The sequence below is a fragment of the Telmatherina bonti genome (genome assembly GCF_933228915.1).
Source record: "Telmatherina bonti genome assembly, chromosome: 8".
Classification (NCBI taxonomy): domain Eukaryota; kingdom Metazoa; phylum Chordata; class Actinopteri; order Atheriniformes; family Telmatherinidae; genus Telmatherina; species Telmatherina bonti.
Window position 1 is genome coordinate 33285221 of NC_136626.1, and position 23393 is coordinate 33308613.

General features: G+C 40.9%; 2 protein-coding genes across 3 annotated transcripts in view; one reads left to right on the plus strand and one right to left on the minus strand.

Moving 5' to 3' along the window:
- The window catches only part of gabra5 (gamma-aminobutyric acid type A receptor subunit alpha5), a gene marked incomplete at both ends in the record, with an annotated part of 44276 nt that extends 43731 nt beyond the window's left edge, over positions 1–545 (minus strand). The window contains 2 exons of the mRNA XM_079244861.1: positions 208–332; positions 463–545. Coding sequence (XP_079100987.1) covers positions 208–332; positions 463–545 — 208 coding nt within the window. The remainder of the gene's footprint in view (positions 1–207; positions 333–462) is intronic.
- Positions 1–23393, plus strand: part of gabrb3 (gamma-aminobutyric acid type A receptor subunit beta3) — a gene marked incomplete at both ends in the record, with an annotated part of 90214 nt that overhangs the window by 37753 nt on the left and 29068 nt on the right. Inside the window, 3 exons of one of the 2 annotated variants that reach the window (XM_079244859.1) lie at positions 8405–8452; positions 16071–16162; positions 16286–16353. In XM_079244859.1, coding sequence (XP_079100985.1) covers positions 8405–8452; positions 16071–16162; positions 16286–16353 — 208 coding nt within the window. Of the gene's footprint in view, positions 1–8404; positions 8453–15958; positions 15994–16070; positions 16163–16285; positions 16354–23393 lie in introns of those variants that run through there. The other variant, XM_079244860.1, reaches the window with a different exon arrangement.

The following is a 23393-nucleotide window of genomic DNA, read 5'->3' on the forward strand; positions in this document are numbered from 1 at the left end:
GCGATACAGTGATATAATGGTGTGTTCAAGGTCACAGCAGCCCAGCTTCAGAGTGTCTTCACAGGAACAATAAATCATACGTACAGGAGGTCTAATCAGGTGAGAGTGTGTCTGTTTCATCACACGGGTACATTTTATTTGTCTGGGTTGAGCAGAGGGCTCGCCTCTGATACCTTCCCAAACCCAAAGATCAGGAGGAGGGCTTACCTCCCAGTCCGGGGCGAAGTCGGTTGTCATAGCCGTCCAGCAGTCCGTCCAGGATGCGAGTGAAGATGGTGATGTTGTCGTTTAATTCTGCCTCTTTGGGAGTTCCAGTTACATCCTGGGCGAGGCTGGAAGATAAGATGGAAAAAAAAGATCATCTTAACTTTTCTCACCATTAAAATCAACCTTTTTAGTTGTATAGAGAGTAGTTATAGAATAAGCCAGAATGGCAACACATTACGGAAGTTAGTGCCTTACCCCAGACAGCAGGCGATGCTCAAAAGCAGGACACAGAACCAAAGACGTCTCATTGCAAAGCTGTAGTACATCCCATCGCCCATTCCTGAAAACACACACACACTTCTGTAAAACTACAATCTGTTCCACCTCACTCCTCTCTGACTGCCTCTGCTCTACTGAGGAGCATTTTCTAATCATTTAAAAACAGTTGTCCTTGTTTTAGTCAGCTGAACTACTGATGTAAAAATCCCAAAACAGCAAAACCGGCTGAAAATCTGATGCATCCAAACCAGTCACGTCCACCAAGTCTAAAGCATCCGAGCAGCACCAGGACCTCCATCAGACAGTTCTGGATGTCTGAATCCCCTGCATCCCACCCTCATACAGCACATCTCACCACAAGACTTCTGTCTCACTGAGGTGACTGTGGCTACACCGACACCTGCATCCTTCCATCCAAGCTTCTCCACCAGCACAGCCGGAATCCACTTCCTTTTCCATCCACACACACACCAAACATCCCGATTAAAGCCAGGCACCTCCTCTCTTGCTCCGGCTCTCATCACCAAGTTTCCCCGGAGCAGCTCCCTTTCTTCCTACTGAGGCAGCAGAGCTGAGGGGCTGTTAGACTCTCTCCTGAAGCAGCCTACCCTCCTCCTCCTCTTCTTCCTCCTCCTCGGAAAGCCCACACACGTCCCACTACATCTCACACTGTTCTGGCCTATAACAAGGCTCTGCTGCCGCAGTTTCCAAAGCTTACCACACACGACGCTGCGCAACCCAACTTCTCTCACGCGCAGATTGCACCGATTCGCGTAACTGGCATCAGTCCCTCCTCAGGACGCCTCCTCCACATATTCATTTCATTTTGGAAATAGCGAAAAGGAAAGGAAGGAGGAGGGGAGAAAAGAAGAGTAATTTCCCTGTCAGCGAGGTTTATTTCTCTCCCAGAGCCATTAGGATGCTGGAAGCGGAGGGTGAGGGTGGGGGACGTCTTCCCAACACTTCTGCTGACTGACTATCCTTTAGTTGGTCTCTGAGGAGCCGCGAGCGCACAGCCAGCTTTGCACAAAATCCAATACTGTAACCAGCGGCAAAGTGCGGTGGAAAATGTAGACTTCGGTGCAGAAAAGCGGGAGGATGGGCGACCAGAGGGGGGAGACGAAGGAGAGGAGTGAGGGAGGGAAACAAACACTCACTGTGTTGCTGCTTTTAAGCTCGTTACACACACTTCTCCCATTTAACCCCCTTACTGTGGCCCCGATTAAAAGTGGGACACAAGATCTACCTCAGCACTTCTGACTGAACCATTAAAGCGTCGAAAAAAGCGCCAAACTCAAAGAAATGAATGTTTAATCCAAGATTTAGCGAAAAGGACGCTTGCACAGCAGCTAGTTTGTTTCCAGCAGCTGTCCGCAAACAGGGGCGAGTCTAAGGAAATTTTGATGGGGGGGCCAGCAGGGGCACAGAGGGAAGGGTGCCCCCGGTAAATAATGTCAAACCTTTAAAAATACATATTGTAGCAATGTTAATGGGATGAAGTTGAATGCAGACAAGAGTTCTCTCTTACGTGTTGGACCCTTTATTAACATTCACAGAACCACCTACATGCATTGAAGAACAGTCTCATTAACGGCATTAGCAGTCTCACTCACGGTGCAACCTTAACTAAGTCAGCAAGGCATGCTGGGAAAACTCCACCCACCAATGCTCAACATGCTACAATATCTAGGTTTTAGGAAGGTAGTAGCTCCTTATTTCACCTAAAGTCAGTGCCGGATTTCAGAGATTTGGGGCCCCAGGCAAAGGCAAGCATGGGGGGGGCGCTATGGTAAATATTGCACCTTCTACTCCACTACTGTATATTATTTGCGTTGCTAACAGCCAGTGTAAAAGTCTCTTAGCTGACTGAGAGGACTGTCTATAATGACAGGGAAGGTTTACTTCACTTGATGGTACGAACTGATCATTTATTGTGACGACTCATTCTTTAAGTTACAGATCAACTCACTGACCACACCACACACACACACACACACACACACACACACACACACACACACACACACACACACACACACACACACACATAAAGAGATCACATTAGGTATTAGTGCGCGGCCCCATATACCTAATACACATAATCTATCTGCTGACAGTTTAACAAATGGAAAAATGCGTTTTCTGCTTCATTTTGATGTCGCCTTGTTGCCATGTGTGCATAACTACGCACACAGACTGCACGTCCATTTGAAGCGTGTTAAATACAGGCAGAGATTTAATGAAGAACGTTTCTCTCAGGTGTGATAGATCACACTGCAGGTGTTAAACTAATATATTTACATTTTCTCCTTCCAATATATAACACCATATTTTGCACATTTAGACATGTCAACTGGGTGCCGACGCGTTATTTTACACCTTTGAAAGAGGCAACTCACAGTGCACAGGTTAACAGGTTACATGCTCACATCACTCCAGTTTCAGCGTGTTTGCACCAGCTGCCAGTCTAGTTTTGTATTGGTTTGAAGTTTCTATTTAATTCAATTCAATTCAACTTTATTTATATAACGTTAAATCACGGCAATGCCATCCCAAGACGCTTTACAGACAGAGGGGAAAACATAATGAAGGCCAATTCATAATAGCCTATATAAGGAAACCAACAGATTGAGTTGGAAACTCCAACTCAATCTCCCATCCTGAGCAAGCACACTGGCAACAGTGGGAAGGAAAAAACTCCCTTTTAACAGGAAGGAAACCTCTGGCAGAACCCGGCTCAGGACAGGCAGCCATCTGCCTCTGCTGTGTGGGGGGAAGAGGACAGAAAGACAACAGACAACAGGAACTGCTACTCCCGGCCAGGGAGACCTGCTGAGACAGGAGACATACATGTTAATGATGCAACACTGTTATGGGGGAGGGGGGGGGATAAAAGAGAGAGAGATAAAGAGAAAAAGAAAGAAGCTCAGTGTATCAGGAAATGTCCCTCAGCAGTCTAAACCTATAGCAGCATAACTAAGGGATGCTAACCATCCCTAGCTATAGGACTTATCAAAAAGATAAGTCTTCAGCCTAGTCTTAAAGGTGGGGAGGGTGTCTGCTTCCCTAACACTAACTGGGAGCTTATTCCATAAGAGAGGGGCATGATAACCAAAGGCTCTGCCTCCTGCTCGGCTCTTTGAGACTCTAGGAACCACAAGTAAGCCTGCAGTCTGCGAACGAAGTACTCTGCTTGGTATATAAGGAACAATGAGGTCTTTGATATATAGTGGTGCCTGGTTGTGGAGGGCTTTATATGTAAGGAGAAGGATTTTAAATTCTATTCTAGATTCAACAGGCAGCCAATGAAGAGAGGCTAAAACTGGAGAAATATGATCTCTCATGCTGGTTCTGGTCAGGACTCTGGCTGCAGAATTCTGGATCAGCTGAAGGCTTTTCAGGGCATATTTAGGACAGCCCAGTAATAGAGAGTTACAGTAATCTAGTCTCGAAGTAACAAAAGCGTGAACCAGTTTTTCTGCATCACTCTGAGACAGAATGTCCCTAATTTTGGCTATATTACGTAAATGAAAGAAGGCTGTTTTAGTAACCTGCTTAATATGTGGGCCAAAGGACAGGTCAGGGTCAAATATTACTCCAAGGTTTCTCACTGTAGCACTGGAAGCTAAAGTAATGCCATCCAGGTTCATTACAAAACCGGAAAATTTAGCTCTGAGTTTTTCAGATCCAACGAGAATTACTTCAGTCTTATCTGAGTTTAAGAGGAGAAAATTTGTAGACATCCAAGTCTTTATGTCTATGAGACAATTTTGTAGCCTATTGGGCTGATTTGTTTCATCTGGTTTAAAGGATAAGTATATTTGAGTATCATCTGCATAACAATGAAAGTTTATTCCATGCTGTTTAATAATTTTGCCTAAAGGGAGCATATATAGCGTGAAGAGTATTGGTCCAAGTACAGAACCTTGAGGAACTCCATGACTTACTGTAGTTTGTGAGGAGGACTTGTCATTTACATGAACGAACTGAAGTCTATCAGATAAATATGATTTAAACCAGCTTAACGCTGTACCTGTAATTCCAATCACCTGTTCTAGTCTTTGTAACAGAATGTTATGATCGACTGTATCAAATGCAGCACTAAGATCAAGCAAGATAAGTACGGACACAAGTCCTTTGTCTGAGGCCATAAGAAGGTCATTAGTAACTTTCACCAATGCTGTCTCAGTACTATGATGAGCTCTAAATCCTGACTGAAACTCCTTGCATAAATTATTTCTGCTCAGGTGGGCATGTAGCTGAGCGGAAACTATTTTCTCCAGAATTTTGGACATAAACGGGAGATTAGATATAGGTCTATAATTTGCTATCACCTCTGGATCCAGAGATTGCTTTTTAAGTAAAGGCTTGATTACAGCAGTTTTAAATGATTGTGGTACATATCCTGTCACTAAAGACATATTGATAAGATTTAGTAGTGATGTATTAATTAAAGGGAAAATGTCCTTAAATAGGTTCGTTGAGAGAGGGTCTAAGATACAGGTGGATGGTTTAGATGAAGCTATTATTTTAGTTAATTCAGAGGGTTGGACAGGACAGAAACTATTTAGACACAAGTCAGATCCTGGTTCTAAGGATGCGTCGGAGACCACAACAGGCTCAACATTACAAGTAGAAGGAAGAATATTGTGGATTTGATCTCTAATAGTGTCAATTTTATTCCTGAAAAAATACATGAAATCATTACAGCTAAGTGAGAAAGGAATACATGGCTCCACAGCGCTCCGGCTCCTAGTAAGCCTAGCTACAGTGCTGAAAAGAAACCGAGGGTTGTTTTTGTTTTCTTCTATCAATGATGAATAATAAGCTGTTCTTGCCGTATGTAAGGCTTTTTTGTATACAATTAAACTTTCTTTCCAGGTTAAGTGAGACTCCTCTAGTCCTGATGAACGCCATCTGTTTTCCAAACGCCTTGACGCCTGTTTTAGAGCTCGAAGCTGGGAATTAAACCAGGGAGCCTTCATAAGCAACATTATCCAAGGTTGTACGCATTGAAGCTGTTATAGTATCAGCATGTTGATCAATCTGAGCAGGAGTAAAGCTTAAAGGGGGACTCTCAGTCATGCTAACATATGGTAGATGTGAAAAAATTGATTCAATTGATTGTTTAAATTTTGTAATATTGTCTGATAAACATCTACTATAGTAGAATTTATGTTTGGTCAGTGAGTAATCAAATAAAGTGAATTCAAAGGTTAATAAGAAGTGATTGGACAAGACAGGGTTTTGAGGAAATACTTTGAGCTTATCAGTCTCAATACCATATGTTAGAACAAGATCAAGAGTATGACCATGAGAGTGAGTGGCTCCATTGACATTTTGTGAAAACCCAATTGAGTTTAGAATAGAGCTAAAGGAAATGTTTAAACTATCATTTTCATCGTCAACATGAATATTAAAATCACCTAGTACAATGACTTTATCAGTAGTCAGCACTAACTCAGACAAGAGATCAGAGAATTCGGTCAGAAACTCGGAGTAAGGTCCAGGTGGGCGATACACTAATGCTAAAAGGAGCGGTTTCTCTGAATTCCATTTTGGATGAGATAAATTTAATGTCAGGAATTCAAAGGATTTATAGTTAGTTTTGTGCTTAGGATTAATTAAAAATTCTGACTTAAAAATAGCTGCAACACCTCCTCCTCTGCCTGTAGTTCTAGGAATGTGAAAGTTTAAATAGTTAGCTGGCGTAGCTTCATTAATACTAACATAATCCTCTTGCTGTAACCAGGTTTCCGTAAGACAGAATAAATCAATGTGGTGATCACCTATCAAGTCATTGACTAATAAAGACTTATTTGGGAGGGATCTGATATTCAGTAGGCCACACTTTATTGTCTTATTTTCAGATTTTATTAGATCCATTGTTTTTATTTTTATGAGGTTTTCACGATTAACCCCAGAAGTGTTTTTGTGTTGTTTAATTCTTACTGCTTGGAAGTTGTATAAGGTCGGAATGGGGTTTTGGGTGGGCGGCGGCAGGTGGGAAGCTGCAGAAAAGTGTGTAGGACTACAATTCTGCCTCCTGGTCCCAACCCTGAGTTGTCAATTTAGCTGACTAATAAAAGAGTCCATATTGCTAGATAAGAGAGCGGCTCCATCCAACGTGGGATGGATGCCATCTCTCCTAATAAGACCAGGCTTTCCCCAAAAAGCGCTCCAATTATCTATAAAACCCACGTTGTTATCGGGACACCACCTAGACAACCAGCGGTTGAAGGATGACATGCGGCTAAACGTGTCATCACTGATTAAATTTGGCAAGGGACCAGAGAAAACTACGGAGTCCGACATGCTCTTGGCAAAGTTACACACCGAAGCAACATTAATTTTAGTGACCTCCGATTGGCGTAACCGGGTGTCGTTACCGCCGACGTGAATTACAATCTTACGGTATTTACGTTTAGCCTTAGCCAGCAGTTTCAAATACGATTCGACGTCGCCCGCTCTGGCCCCAGGAATGCATTTGACTATGGTCCCCGGTGTCTCTAGAGCCACGTTTCTGACTATGGAACTACCTATAATCAGGGTTTCTGCCTCAGCGGGTGTGTCACCGAGCGGGGAAAATCTGTTAGAAACGTGAACAGGTCGGTGGTGGCCAGTGGGTTTTGGTTTGGGGCTACGCTTCCGCCTGACCGTCGTCCAGCCCGCCTCGGCTCCCGGCTGCGCGGGAACTGCTGAGGGATGGCTGCCCTGGCTGGTAGCTCCGCACTGGCTAATGGGGGCTTGCTGACTAACTGCTTCCCTAACTGAGTGCGGAGCTGGGCTTCTAACTCGCAGAGCCTCGCCTCCAAGGCTGCCAAGCTGCTACACTTAATACAACTACCATTTTCACTAAAGGAGGCGGAGGAGTAGCTAAACATCAGACACACCGAGCAAGAAAAGGCAGGGGACCGGGGTGTGGGAAGAGAGCTAGCAGCCATGCTAAAACCGAGTGCTTGAGCTGTTTAAGTCAGTAAACAGAAAGCCAAAGATCCCAAAAATAAATGCAATATATAGAACAGTGGTTTGGGAAGATATTGTGCGCTAAAGTGAGTGGTTGGTTAACAATAGATAGAAGTTAGAAAGAAGATAAAGGAGCCAACGGCTTGTAGCAATCCGCAGTGATACACGCTAGGGAAACAGGAAATGACACAATACGTTACCGCAACGTCAGCCACTTGTCCCACTTCAAAGTTTCTATGACTTTCTTTCAAAGTTTCAAATGATACGGCACCAAACTATTTAACCGAGCGTCTATACTTTTATAACTCCAACAGATCACTGACGTCATTTAGCTGCAAGCCCTTCATGGAGCCAATGTGTGGATATGGCTTCCACTGTGGAAGCCCCCAGATGGTGGAATAAAATGCTACAAAACGTTCACGCTGCAGAGTTTGAATAGTCCTTCAAATCTTGGTGGAAAATCCACTTTTTGTTCTTTTAGCTTGGCTTTTAATTGGAGTTTTGTTCGATTACCAAGAGGTTTTAATGTTGTGGTGTTTTTATGCCTCAACTCATTTTTAGTCAGTTTTAATGTGTTTGGTGACTTCATTTAAGCAAACTTTGTTCGGTCTTGTTATTACCTCAGTTTGTCTGTGTGTCAGCAAAATGTCTCTAAAAGTTATGGATGGATTTTGGTTAAATTGTCAGGAACTTTCATAAAAGAAATTTATTTGGGAAGTGATCCAGATCCCCACCTGGATCAAGGGAATTTTCACTTCACTATGAAGTAGTAATGATGAGTGACACTGCGATACCTTGATGAACTCGACTTACAGGGAAATCCTGCAGAACATCTGTGATTTTGGCAATGGGCCTTAAAATAAATCTCCAAACTTTTTCCTGGGGCAAGTTTCAGGCAGCCAAAGTCAGCAATTTACTGCAGAAAGTAATTCTTGTTTTTGTTTTCTTACAGGAATGCCGTTGATGGAAACAAAAAGCTGTATGCCATATATGATACAAGGTAAGAAAAACTTCCTATGCATACATATTTACACACATACATATATATATATATATATATATTCCACATGCTGTTGTGCAAATGGAAAAGACAACAGGTGGAAATTATGGGCAACTGACAAGACACACCCAATAAAGGAGTGGTTCTGCAGCTGGTGACCACAGACCACTTCTCAGTTCCGATGCTTTCTGGACGATGGTTTGGTCACTTTTGAATCCTGGCGGTGCTTTCACTCTAGTGGTATGAGACACATGTGACAGACTGACAGAGTCTGGAGACGCTGTGGAGAACGTTCTGCTGCCTGCAACGTCCTCCAGCACGACCAGTTTGGCAGTGGGTCAGTAATGGTGTGGGGTGGCATTTCTTTAGAGGGACGAGCAGCCCTCCATGTGCTCGCCAGAGGTAGCCTGACTGCCATTAGGTACTGAGATGAGATCCTCAGACCCCTTGTGGGACCATATGCTGGTGCGGTTGGCCCTGGGTTCCTCCTAATGCAAGACAATGCTAGACCTCATGTGGCTGGAGTGTGTCAGCAGTTCCTGCAACATGAAGGCATTGATGTTATGGACTGGCCCGCCCGTTCCCCAGACCTGAATCCAACTGAGCACATCTGGGACATCATGTCTCGCTCCATCCACCAACACCAAGTTGCACCACAGACTGTCCTGGAGTTGGCGGATGCTTTAGTCCAGGTGTGGGAGGAGAACATCTGCCACCTCATCAGGAGCATGGCCAGGCGTTGTAGGGAGGTCATACAGGCACGCGGAGGCCACACACACTACTGATCCTCATTTTGACTTGTCTAAAGGACATTACATCAAAGTTGGATCAGCATGTAGTGTGTTTTTCCACTTTCATTTAGAGTATAACTCCAAATCCAGACCTCCATGGGTTGATACGTTTGATTTTCATTAATTAATTTTTGTGTGATTTTGTTGTCAGCACATTCAACAATGGAAAGAACAAAGTATTTATTAAAATATTTCATTCATTCAGATCTACAACATGTTACTTCAGTGTTCCCTTTATTTTTTTTGAGCAGTGTGCGTGCGTGTGTGTGTATATATATATATATATATATATATATATATATATATATATATATATATATATATATATATATATATATATATATATATATGTATGTATATATATATATATATATATATATATATATATGTATGTATATATATATATATATATGTACATATGTATATATATATATATATATGTATATATGTATATATATATATATATATATATATATATATATATATATATATATATATATATATATGTATATATATATATACATATATGTATATATGTATATATATATATACATATATATATATATATATATATGTATATATGTATATATATATATATGTATATATATATATATATATATATATATATATATATATATATATATATATATATATATATATATGTATGTATGTATGTATGTATGTATGTATGTATGTATATATATATATATATATATATATATATATATATATATATATATATATATATATATATATATATATATATATATATATATATATATATATATATATAAAATGTATATATATAAAATGTATGTATATAAAATATATGTGAATAACTGGGAGAAATGAGATGGAGAGTCCAGCTCAAACTCTCCAGTTCCCTGCAGCAGTAATGAGCTTCTTCCACTACAACACACCCAGCAGACAAAAGAGCTCAGGGAGAATTCTTTGGACATCCTCACAGCAAAAACATCTTTGTGTAAAGATCTTGTTTTTGTCATATTCTGTTAGGTACCATACATTATAGGGTGTGATGAGTTCTGTGGGTTGTTGGTGGCTTTAATCATCTACTAAATGGTTTCAGTAGTTTACAGTCAGCAGCCACTTTATGAGGTAAACTGCTGGTTCACTGGTAAACAATAACTCATCAGCCGATCACATGGCAGCAAGTCAATCCATAGCCATGTAGACATGAAGAAGACAACTAGAAGCAGATGGTCTCCAGAAGACCACAGCGGGTTCCCTCCTGTCAGTAAGAACAGGAAACTGAGGCTACAATTCACACAGACTCACCAGAACTGGACAATAGAAGATGGAGAAACGTTGCTGTTCTGATGAGTCTCCAGTTCAGCTCCACATTCACATGGTAGGATCAGAATCTGCTGGAAACATCATGACAACATGGATCCATCCTGCCGTCAGGATCAGCTAGAAACGTCCATATTAAATACTGAGTGGACTTGCAAGGCTAGTTAAAACTGTTAAATTAAAATACTTTATTCCCATGGGGAAATTGTGAGATGTTAAATATGTATAATGTGGATTCCCCACACAGGAGGTTTCTTCTTGTTTAACCTTCTGCGGGATCTGCTGTCCTTGTACAGAAGGTAGATGAGACCTCAGACTGAACCTGGGCTGGTTGTGTCAAGAGGCTACAACCTCTTTCTGTGGAGGGACTGCTGCGCTATGTGACCTGAACAGCACGCCAACAGGAGCGTTCAGCTTATTTTCTTCCTCTTTCTGTCTGCTCTTTTCACTACATTTCTGTTGCCTCCACCATGGATTAAAAAACCAAGCAGAAATAGCCGTTAAACCTTCCTGCTGGGGTTGGGAGACGAGGCAGTTCCTCCTGCAGCTACAGTTGCAGACTGTAACCAGCCGTGTGGAGTTTACAGCTGCAGCTTTCTCTGCTAACAGCTAACTTTAAATGATCCAACACCCCCTCTTACTCAGACCGGTGCTGTCAGTCCAATGGCTGTGGCTCTGGGAGCAGCTTTGACTAAAGAACATGACTAAACTCAAACTGACTGAAAAACTCCTTTGTCACATGTGCAAAAGCATTTTAAAACAGCTACAAATTAATTTATTTAATCATTTTCATAGTGTTTTTATTCATTTTTTGTGCATCTTTTAATTATTTATGGATCATTTGGTATATTATTTCTTTTTTCATTTTCATTTCAGTGGTTTTATTCCTTTTTTATCGCTAATTTCAGTGGACGATCATGTTTGATGTGTGTATGTTTTGTGTGACGACTTGTCTTCAAACCAAGTTTCCCATTCGGGACAATGAACAATTCTCTCTGTAGTCACTCTTAAAGAGGCCACGCTGTTATTATAACATCTGTAAACAGTTCCACATCTCGGCACAATGAAACATAACTCTCCTCCAAAGAAGAGTTATGAATAGCAGCTGACCATTAAAACCAGTTAGTTAGTCATCTCCAGTATCATCGGTTCCAGTTGTTTGTGGTGGTGTAATGGTGCAGGGGACTCTTGGTACACTTCAGACAGTGCACTGGTCTCTGCAGTCTTTGCTTATCACTACATGTTTATGTGTCAGTACGTGTTAACATGAAGAAAATACATCTCACCATTTTCAGCGCATCGTCCTGAAACATCTTTGCGTTTTTTCATCTCAGCATTTCAATCCACCCTTGCATTTTTATACCGTCTAATTTCTCCTTTTCAAACCACTAAAAACAGCTTGTAACGGAGGCTGCGGTCTTGACAATGTGGGAGGGGGAGCTGTTTCGGCTGCCTCGTTATATCCTGAAAAGCGAAAAGCAGTTCAAGCATAATGATAGTGAAAGTAGTGTTTGCCTACTTTAAATAAAAATCAGGGGGAAAAAAAGCTCTGGCAGAAGCTAAGAAGCACAAATGCATGTTTTACAGTAATAGATGCAGAATATTGATCAGAAACTAGTCTGGACAAACTACTGAACCCATAAAAAACGGACTTTTTTTGTTTTTGTTGCGATAATTTTCTGTCTAAAAAAACCAAAGAAATCCAAGTTGGGACTGCTACAGCTGCTCCTGTGAAACAAACCAAAAGAATTACAACAGTAGACATACTAGTGCATCAATTCAATCTATACGTAACTGAAGAGGTGTCAGATAAAATCAGGGAAAAGAAGACTCCTTATCTGATCTCAGGCAGCGTGTTCCAGTGTCGAGGTTTTAACCACAAAAAGGGTCAGATGGTACCCTAAGGTCAGATAAGTATGAGGGTGTACTTAGGTAGGGTTAGAGAGGTAGCGTAAGCTAACAGCAGCCCGCTGGGAATCCTCCCTCTGGTCCTGATTGGTCTCTCCAACAGGACTCTAAATCAGCCCAGATCAAAACCACCATCTATGAAAACCTACTGAGTTTGGCAGGTGAAGGAAATCACTTCTGTTACTTAAACTGGTAGCAATGTTCCTACTTTTCCCATGAAGACTTTTCCATGACATCATTCATCCAGAGACTCGCTTCAGTCTGCATGGTGATGTTTAGAGCTGCAGCCTGAACGAACCTGAATGAGGAGCAAAAGTTAGAGGAAGTGACGTGTACGAGGACAAACATAGTGAGGCAAATAAGTATTTGAACACCCTGTGATTTTGCAAGTTCACCCCCTTAGAAGTCATGAAGGGGTCTGAAATGTTCATTTTAGTTGTATGTCCACTCTGAGAGACATGATCTAAAAAAAAATCTGGAAATCACATTGTATGATTTTTTAAAAATAATTTATTTGTATGTTACCGCTGCAAATAAGTATTTGAACACCTGCCTGTCAGCTCGAACTCTGACCCTGAAAGACCTTTTCGTCCGCCTTAAAAAAGTTCACCTCCACTCCACTAGTTATCCTAAAGCAGAAGCACCTGTCTGATGTCGTTAACTGCATAAACACACCTGTCGAGACCAAAGAGCTGTCCAAAGACACCAGAGACAACATTGTAGACCTCCAGAAGCCTGGAAAGGGCTATGGGGCAATTACCAAGCAGCTTGGTGGATAAAAGATCCACTGTTGGAACAATTATTAGAAAATGGAAGAAGCTAAACATGACTGTCAGTCTCCCTCAGACTGGGGCTCCATATAAGATCTCACCTCGTGGGGTCTCAGTGATCCTAAAAAAGTTGAGGAATCAGCCCAGAACTACACGGGAGGAACTGGTCAATGATCTGAAAGAGCTGGGACTACTGTTTCCATGGTTACTGCTGGTAATACACTAAGACGTCATGGTTTAAAATCATGCATGGCATGGAAGGTTCCCCTGCTTAATCCAGCACATATCCAGGCCCGTCTTAAGTTTGCCAGTGACCATTTGGATGATTTTAGTGGAGTCATGTGATCAGATGAGACCAAATAGAACTCTTTGGTCTTAACTCCACTCGCCATGTTTGGAGGAAGAAGAATGATGAGTACCTTCCCAAGAACACCATCCCTACTGTGAAGCATGGGGGTGGTAGCATCATGCTTTAGGGGTGTTTCCTGCACATGGGACAGGATGACAGTATTAAGGAGAGGATTATCGGGGCCATGTATTGCGAGATTTTAGGGAACAATCTCCTTCCTTCAGTTACAGTATTGAAGATGGGTCGTGATTGGGTCTTCCAACATGACAATGGGCTGAAGAACAGCCAGGATAACCAAAGAGTGGCTCCGTAAGATCAAGGTTCTGCAGTGGCCGAGCCAGTCTCCAGACCTAAACCCAATAGAAAATCTTTGAAGGAAGCTTTAACTCCGTGTTTCTCAGCGACAGCCCAGAAACCTGACTTATCCAGACAAGATCTGTGTGGAGGAGTGGGCCAAAATCGCTCCGGCAGTGCCAACCTGCTGAAAAACTACAAAAAACGTTTGACCTCTGTAATGGCAAACCAAGGCTACTGTACAACATATTAGCATTGATTTTTCAGGTGTTCAAATACTTATTTGCCTCACTGTAAATATGGTTGTGGGACGATGGAAAGAACGAGGCAGATTACAAGACAAGACAGGAGGTAAAGGGAAATGTTGATGAGGAGAAACGGGGGTAATATTTGTTGTTCGGCATTAACCAATAAATAAATAAGTTCTTCATTGTGTGTCTCGTCCTTCTCATTCAGCATTTCTTGCTGAAGTGAAATATTTTTTTAAAAAGTCGGATTTATTTGAAACATTCCCCAGATTAACCAAGTCATGAATCGAGTCCAGCAGACTATCGTGGTGTGATGGCCAGCTGACCATAACAAAAGTCAGATTTAGTGTATGAACTTCGCCTCGGTGACCCCGCCTATTTTTTTCTTTTTTCTTATAAACGACTCATAAGAATTTAATTCTGGCTCTGGAATGGACCAGCGAGCTGTCCAGGGTGTACCTTTCGCCCAAAGACTGCTGGGATAGGCTCCAGCTTCCCCGCATTCCTCCATTGGATTAAGCATTTAGGATAACAAATGAATGAATGGATGAAAAAACTTAATTCAATAAAAAGCATCAAGTTTCTCAACAACATTTTGAACATGAATCAAACAGAGAGGTGTCTAAATGGCACAATTACTGCTCCTGTCATGTTTTCAGTAAAGGGCAGGAGCCCCTGGTTTCCCCACCCTATAGGCACGCCCTTGCATCTTATCATAGTTTTATAAACAGCTGTCTTCATGAGCTGCTCCTGATCATTCATGTCACGTGCCCCTTTAATCATGGATACAACAGCCTTGTTCTTATAAGACTTTTTATTTACTAACTCCAGCATCAGCAGTTAGTTTGTCTGTCTGTCTGTCTGTCTGTCTGTTAGCAAGTTTATGGACAGATTTCATTAAATTGTCAAAAAATCTAAAAAAAAAAAAAAAAAAGGGAAAAAGGATCAAGTTATTTGATTACACATGGAGAAGCAGCATTTAGCTGTTAACATGCAAACAACTGAAACAAACTTCCAGTGGAGAATAAACTTTCACCAGATGCAGACACTTTTAAATCCAGATTAAAAACATTTTTTTATTTTTTATTTATTTTTTTTAGCATTATCTTATCAATAGTCTTGTTTTTTTTTTATAGTATTGTTTCTGTTTTTTTTTTTGTTGTTGTTGTTGTTGTTGTTGTTTTTTTTTTTTTTTTAAATGTGCTTAATTATTTATTTAATCGTTTTAACACGAGAGTGGTCTGTGTCCCTTCCATTGCACTTGTGCAATGACAAGTATGACAAGTTTATTGAATTGAATTTTTTTATGTGCCTGCATGGAATCTACACTTTTAAATTATCTTGCGCTTAATTATTTCAATATAATTTATTATTTTATTGTGATTTTACTATTTTTTTTGTTGTATTTTATGTTTTTTGTTTTAACACCATTTGTCATGTATTAATGTTTCATGTAAAGTACTTTGAATTGTCTTGTACATTAAAGTTGCTGTACAAATGAACTTGCCTTGGGATCCACCTTATTTATTTATTTATGTGAGGAAGGAAGGCTGGTCTGTGGTTTTGTAATGTTAAAATGAATATAGAGCCTAAACTGGGATGAGATGATGGGGAACGCCGAGCGGCCAGTCTGAACCTTCATGGCGACAAATCCTGACATTAAGCACCAGCTGGAGCCTGAGGTGAAAGTAGAAGTGTCACCTCATGTAGGCGAGGCTGACTTTGCAGCCCCGTTGGAGTCGTTATCTGGCGGCTGGGCAGCTCCTTCATTCCGACAGCACGCAGGGGGGATGCGGGGAAGCCGGAGAACAGGGCTGCGTGACTTTATCTCACTGCCGCTGGCCGTGGCACTGGTGTGTTGCGCCCAGAGGTGAGTGTGTCTGCGGGGTTAAACCCGACACAAGTGTGCCTGAAGAGGACTTTAAGCCTTTTTGTTTTGTCTTTCAGCGTCAATGAACCGGGGAACATGTCTTTCGTCAAAGAGACTGTGGATAAACTGTTGAAAGGATACGACATTCGTCTTCGGCCAGACTTTGGAGGTAAGAAACGGGTCGTTTTTATTCATATTTTGTATTAAATAAGCCCCCTGGTTATTACTTTATTTTGTTTTTATATCTAAAAAATGTCGCCCCTTAATGAACTTTTATATAATTTCTTCTAAGGTCCCCCTGTTGCCGTTGGTATGAGTATAGACGTGGCGAGCATAGACATGGTGTCAGAAGTTAACATGGTAAGTTCATATTTATCTAGAAACAAGTATGCATGGGTTGCCATGTTGTGAAAAATCCCACGGATTTTTCTTATCCTTTTCTGTGAGAATTATTTTTTAGACCTTTATAAACGGTATCCCCACAAACCAGGAGCTGATTTACGAAACTGTGACATTTTTACTGTAATCCATCAAGTTGCTAATAAATTATTTTAGTCATGCATCATAAAGAGTAACACGAGCTGGCAATAGGTTGTTTTTAATAAATGACTTTGATATAATCTGATAAGCTTTGGTTCATCAAATAGATGTAATTCAGCAGTCATGTCAAATGGCTGGATGGTTTTTAACTGCACATAAAAATAAGGAAATTTGTGTTATTTTTCTTTCTTAATAATTCCAACTGGTGTTGTTTTATACATGGATTGAAAGGCTGATAAATCAAAATTAAAAAATGGGTATAATTTGAAAGGATTGCACTTTATTAGTCACCTTTAAAACAAGGTATAACTAGTTTGAATTGTGCTTCTGTAGAATGGGCAACACAGCTAAATATGAGGGAGGGAATGTTGTCCTGTTTGTATTCCCTCTCGTGTTGAGATTCAAGTTCTTCCAGATGTGTGTTCATCTGGAAGTTAAGTCATAACACCATCCTGAAGGATGACAACGCGCTCCCCCACAGAGCCGGGATCATCACAGTCAACCTCCAGAACTTTAGAGTGGATGAAATAACCTGCCGTTAGTTCAGACCTCAAACCCGCTGAACACTTGTGGGATCAGCTGTTTGTGCTAGAGTGACCAACACACCCACACTGGTTGTCCTTTTACAGCTCCAGGTTGGGGAATGGGATGCCATACAAGCAAGAGAATTTTTTACATATTTGGGTGGCACTACCCACACCTTCAGCTGTGTTGCTCATTCCACAGAAGAACAATCCTTTCAGGATATCCTGTAAAGAACTATTCAGACTCTCTACTGATGTATAGTTAGGCCCAGAAATACTGGAGAATTTTCCTGATTTGGTCTCTGCGTTGGATTAGAAGTTAAGCCACTGATATGCAACTGAAGTTCAGACTTCGGGGTTTAACAACAAAAATATCCTATTAAGCATTTAGAAACTGCCACACTTTTCATCCAAGGGCTGCTCATTTCAGGGATTCAAAAGTAATTAGAAAACCAACATTACTGTCAATAAGAGATTATTTTTTAATATTCTGATGAGAGTCGTTTGCAGACGACAGCCTGAAGTCTGGAACTCAGGAACATCACTGAACACTTGGGCCGAGCAGTGAAGCACTGTCAGGCACGGGTTTACAGTTCAAAAATAGGGTTTTTATTATGACCCAAAAAAAGAAAACATTGTTTTAACAAAATGAATAAATCAGGCATATAAAAGAGGTAAACTTAACAAAACTATAATCAAAGAATTTGTAACAGAAGTAACTCAAGCAACAAAATGAAACAAACTGACCTGACGAATGACACACAAGGGTAAACTTAAATAGTCGCTGATCAGCCCAAACAAAACCAGACAAAGGGGATGACACACAAAAACCTAACTAAATGGAACAAAAGAAAACCCTAAATTCCCCCTCCCATTTCTGCCACTGGTCTGGTCTCCACCCCATGGCTTCCTGCTGGTTCACAGCCAAGGGATGGAGCCACTGAAACTCAAAGGAAAAAGAAAACAAATGAAAACAATCATACCATTACAACATAAACTAAAATGCGCGCTTTTTCAGAATAGTTGTGATGCTACATGAAACTAATGTCTAACAAAAATATTGGTCTGTAAATTAAATCCCGGTTAAACAAAAGAAATCTAAGTGTATGTGTGGTGCATTTTAATATCACCCATGTGTGGCTGTAGACACAGCCATCACAACTCCTCTGTGATCTGTTGCTCAGCCTTTACTCTGGCCAGAGGTGTCGTGTTCCCCCAACAGGTCGGTACATTCTCAATTTTTTGCCCTTGTTTTAAAAACAGAAAAAAGTAGCCCAGAAAAACACTGTTTCAGAAAAAGTGGCATGCAAGACTACTCTGTCTAGTTCCCCAAAAATCCATCAGTATGTTTCACATAATTTCTGCTCTTCAGTTTCAGGGAGGAAGAGTTATAAAACTAAACCAGTACTGGCACACAGACTAGAGAGAGACAGGCTCGTAGACAGATATACATATATCTTTATTATGTCTATGTTCAGGTTAAAGTTAATGCAACTGCTGGCTAAATGCAGCAGTGTAGCATAGCTAACCTTAGCTGAGCTAATGGGCCACGTAGCTACATGTCTAAGGACATTTGTAATTGTAACAGCAGCATCACAGAGAGTTTAGAACTGGTAGATGAAGGGTACTCAGTACTCACTGAAAAGGAAGTAGGTATACTTAGTATGCCTGTGTATACCTGTGTATACCTCGGACTACACCACCGGCCGTCTTCAGTTGTAGTTTGTGGGTCTTTTTGTTAAATAACAAAACCTGTGTCAGTGTAAATGGACCTGAGTGTATAACACAATGCCATGCAGTTTTATTAAAGGGGGAAATAATCAACCAAATACATGTAATTTTTGGCTTTTGGTTCCAGGTTTGTAAAGCATCTAAACATGCTGCATTTTAATGGTGACAGCTTTAGCATTATGTTTTATAAAATGGCACCAGAGTATTTAATTGGTCTGTTTAAACTAGAAAATGAATCCGGTCTCATATGTTGGCCAATAGAAACAAGTCATCTTTACTCTTGTTGTTTATTTAGGCTCTATTTGTGTTGTCTAGAAGGATCTGCTCATTTGTTGTGAGATTAGTAGAATAATTGCGCATCTTGGTTCACTGGCTATGTGACCGTAGCAGCGATGCCCTAATGATCCTGTTAGAAAATAAGGTCAGTAAGTGTTGTTGCTATGCCATATCTTTCTGTCATAAACCAACAAAAGAACAATGAGATAAAGTGCAGAAAAAGAGGGATTTTAGAGGTGTGTGTGGCAGCGCACTGAGGTTGGCACGCCATGAGTTCAGTGCCTTTGTGCCATCTAGCAGTGGACTGAAATGCTGACAGAGCTTGATGTCCAGTCCCACGGTCTGAGAGGAAATAGACCCTGACATGCTGTCCTGACAAGTGTGTCTGATGAAATGTACCCGTGCTGCATTCGAATGCAGCAGCACAGCGAGGCTGAATGCTGGTTTTGAGAGGCAATGCATTGATTTTTTTCATGGTTAGCATACAGATTCTTACTTGTTAAAGATAATCTGGTTACTTTGATTCTTATTCAGGTTAGTTCAGAAAAAGTAGGCATGATTTTCTTTTAATATATTGTATTTCCTTCTCACTGTAGTTGCATTCTTGTTTTAGGTAAATAACAAAGCCAGAGGCATATAATTCATGGTTGGATGCAAGATTTTCTGCTCACCAGCCATGATCTCCATTATATATGGAAATATCTGTTTAATGCCCTGTTTAATTTCCAGTACAACAGGTTACCAAATAATTGTAGAGGCAGAAATGTGTTCTCTTCAGTCCCTCCTGGGTTTTGCAGCATTTTCTTGTGATTATTCTGACCTAAAATGCTTATTTTGTGGCAGCTTTTGTAAAAAAATATGCAACAAAAGTTGCTTTTGGAGATGCAACTTATTGCTCGAACAGTGCCAGTTTCCTACTTTCATTATTTGTAACACATTTAAATGTTGTAGACTCCATCACAGGGATTTGTCTCCTTCGTTTCCACATTTCTGACATTTTTCTGGTGGTGTTTTAGTGGATTAATGAGAGAACAGCCGAAGATTGTCAGCTGACAACTTTTGTTTGACGTGTTAGAAAACAGCTTACTTCTACCTTCATGCATAACATCGCGACAGTGTCACACATGGTTGTTGGCAGTAATTTTAGGTTTCACAGGCTTATGTAGTATGTCTGCGCCAAGCGGTTAAAAGTGAAGACTAAAAAAACTGCAGTTCCCCCCTCATCCACTAGCGGCTCCAAAACAAAGCAAATCTCCATATATTCCCATGTTAAAAAGACCAACTTCACAGCAGAAAAAAACATGTTTACAGCCTGGTACAAAAACCATTTTAGTAGGTCAGTTTTACCTTCATGACAACTGTGGGGGGAGTGAATTTTTTTTTTTTCTAACTCCCCTGTTCAGATGTAATTTTATCTCACAAATCAACTTAATTTATTATTATCATATTATCATATTTAGGGGCATGTCCTTTTGATTGACAAGTACCCGATATCCCACTTCAAGAGGGCAGAATATGGAACAACTTTCCTCCGTTAGCTGGTTAGCTCCTGTTAGCTGGTTAGCTCCTGTTAGCTTGGTTAGCTTTTAGCTACAGGCAGATCTGAGTTTGCTCGATGTCAATCGTTCACTTCTCAGCTCCACCTCTTTGCCCATTTTTTACGATTTTCTAGGAGAGACGACAGGCATGACGCTGTTAAGTTGGTGATGGTAGAAACCACCCAAAGAGCTTTAATGCAGCTCTTTAGAAACCCACGAGTGACATCTCCGCCCATCTTTTATGTTTTGTTTATGGTCTGCACATTTATTTGTGTTGCATTACAGTTGTGGTGATTGGTCAAGACTGTATGGACGTGCAGATCTCTCGAGGTTTGGCTGAATTTGTTTTGGTAGTTACTGCATCACAAGTTTCAGGAAGGACTAGCTCTTACTTCAAACACGGATCACCTGAGCAAAATTGTTTCAGAAAGATCACAACTATCTGACCAAACATGTCAAACACATAAATTAATTGTACTTTCTTTAAATGATTATCTGCTAAATTAAGTGTGTTAGCAGATTGCCAGGGCTAAAAGACATCGGCAATGATTTTAGAGAAGCAACTGCTGCTGTTCATCAGTATGGAAACTATTTGGCATCACTTCATTGTACAGTCAAAAGATCATTAAAGAACAAAAACTTCCTTGACTCGAGGCTTCAGCTTAACATCAGATTGTACGATGCTCAGAGAAATTGCAGCAACCTAAGAGCTACACCTCAGAGTCTGCAGGCCTCAGTTAGCATGTTAAATGTTAAAGTTTATGACAGTCCGATTAGAAAAAGCCTGAACAAGTGTGAATGTTTGAAGGAGAAAGTCTTTTCTTTCTGAAAAGAAAATGGCTATATGGCTTCGGTTTGGAAAGCTGCACCTGAGCAAGCCACAGGACTTGTAGAACAATGTATTCTAGTTAGACCAGACCAAATTGGAGATGTTTGGTCAGAATCCACAGCAGCATATTTCTAAAAAAAAAACAACAAACAAATGCAGCATATCAGTACAAACACCTCTTGCGTTAAATGGACTGTACTTATAAAGCACTTTTCTAGTCGTGCTGGCCGCTCATGTCACATTCATCCATTAAAACACTCATACAGGGCCTCTAATGTTGTTAATGCTTTTTTTCACACCTCACTCATATCAGAACAGTCGCATTAGGAGGGAACTTGGGGTTTAGTGTCGTGCCCAAGGACACTCTGGCATATTGTCAGTAGAAGCCTGGAGTCAATCTAAACCAGGGGTCTCCGAACCGCGGTCCTTGTGAGCTACTGTCCTGCAGGTTTTAGTTGCCCTGCTGCAATGCACCTGACCCAAATCAATGGCTCATCAACAGGCAGGTGCAGAAGATCACAAGTTGTTGGAGAACCTTTTCTTTGAATCAAGTGTGTTGTACCAGGGAAACACTAAAACCTGCAGGATGGTAGCTCACGAGGACCGGAGCAGAAGACCAAAACTGTCAAGTATGACGACTGAGGAATGATGGTTCGGGCTTGTTCTGCAGTCTCAGGACCTGGACCTGGACTGGTGTGGGACACTGATCCCAAACAAAGCAGCAAATCTTCAACAGAATGACTAAAAAATGCAAAAAGAATGAAGCTCATGTGTCCAGTCCAGTCTAACTCTGGACTGTAACCTGACTGAAATTCTGCAAGTCCAATCGTCAAAATCTACAATCCTGCAACTTTTAGGAGCATCCCTTCTCCAACACAACTTGATCATATGAATGGCTCATTACCAGGCCTCTGCAGAGCTAAATGACATGTGGGTGAAGAAATTCAGCCATTTGTTTTAAGTATGTTGGAAAAGGGATGCATCTAACTGTTACTGAATAGTAGATCCTGAGGACCAGACTTGGACTCCCCTGCTGTTCCTGACTGTCTATAAAAGATGGTTGGAGCCTCTGTCACCCATAAGTTTCTGAGGAGCGGTTCCCACAGTCAGCATCTTTGCAGATGTCGTCTCTCCCGGAAAATTCAAAAAATACAAAAATGGGCAAAGAGGTAGAGCTGAGAGGGGGCTGTGAGCATTGGGCGTCACACCGGCCAGTAGCTAAGCGCTAACAGGAGCTAACTGGCTAACAGAGGTAGCCAGGCTAAAGCTAAATCACACTGTTAAATGGCTAAAAACTGTGGTTGCACTAAATTCCTCCTTCTTGAAGTTGGATATGGGTACCTGTTAATAAAAAGGACACGCCCCTAGATATGTCACGTTTTGATATGAATTTACTTCTAAATGGGTGAGTTAGAAAAAATTCACTCCCCCCGCAGTTGTCATGAAGGTAAACCTGACCTATTAAACTGGAAATGGTTTTTAGTACCAGGCTGTAAACATGTTTATTTCTGCTGTGAAGTTGGTCTTTTTAACATGGGAGTCTATGGGGATTCGCTCTGTTTCGTGTACCAAGAGTGTCTGAAGATCAGCACCCTTCAAATCATCGGGGAAAACTGAAAAAGCTGGATGAAACTTGTTTGCAAAACTAAGCAGGAGATTGAGATAACCAACACTATTATAATCTATACAGACTAAGACATTGCTCTGGTAAGTTCTGTGGAGAAAAACAGATTCTACTATGAAGGACATTAAAAAGTTTTTCTTTTGTTTTTATATCATCCAAAATTCTCATGACAGTATAATAGACTATTTTTTGTCTATCTGCTGCACTAATTCTTCTCTCAGTTAGTGTAAAAGGGTGTTAACACACAAATACAGATAAAATATCACTGTTAAAAACTCATACAGCTCTAAAACAAGCTCTACTCATAAGTCACTGGCAAAGGATTTCTGTTTCGCAGC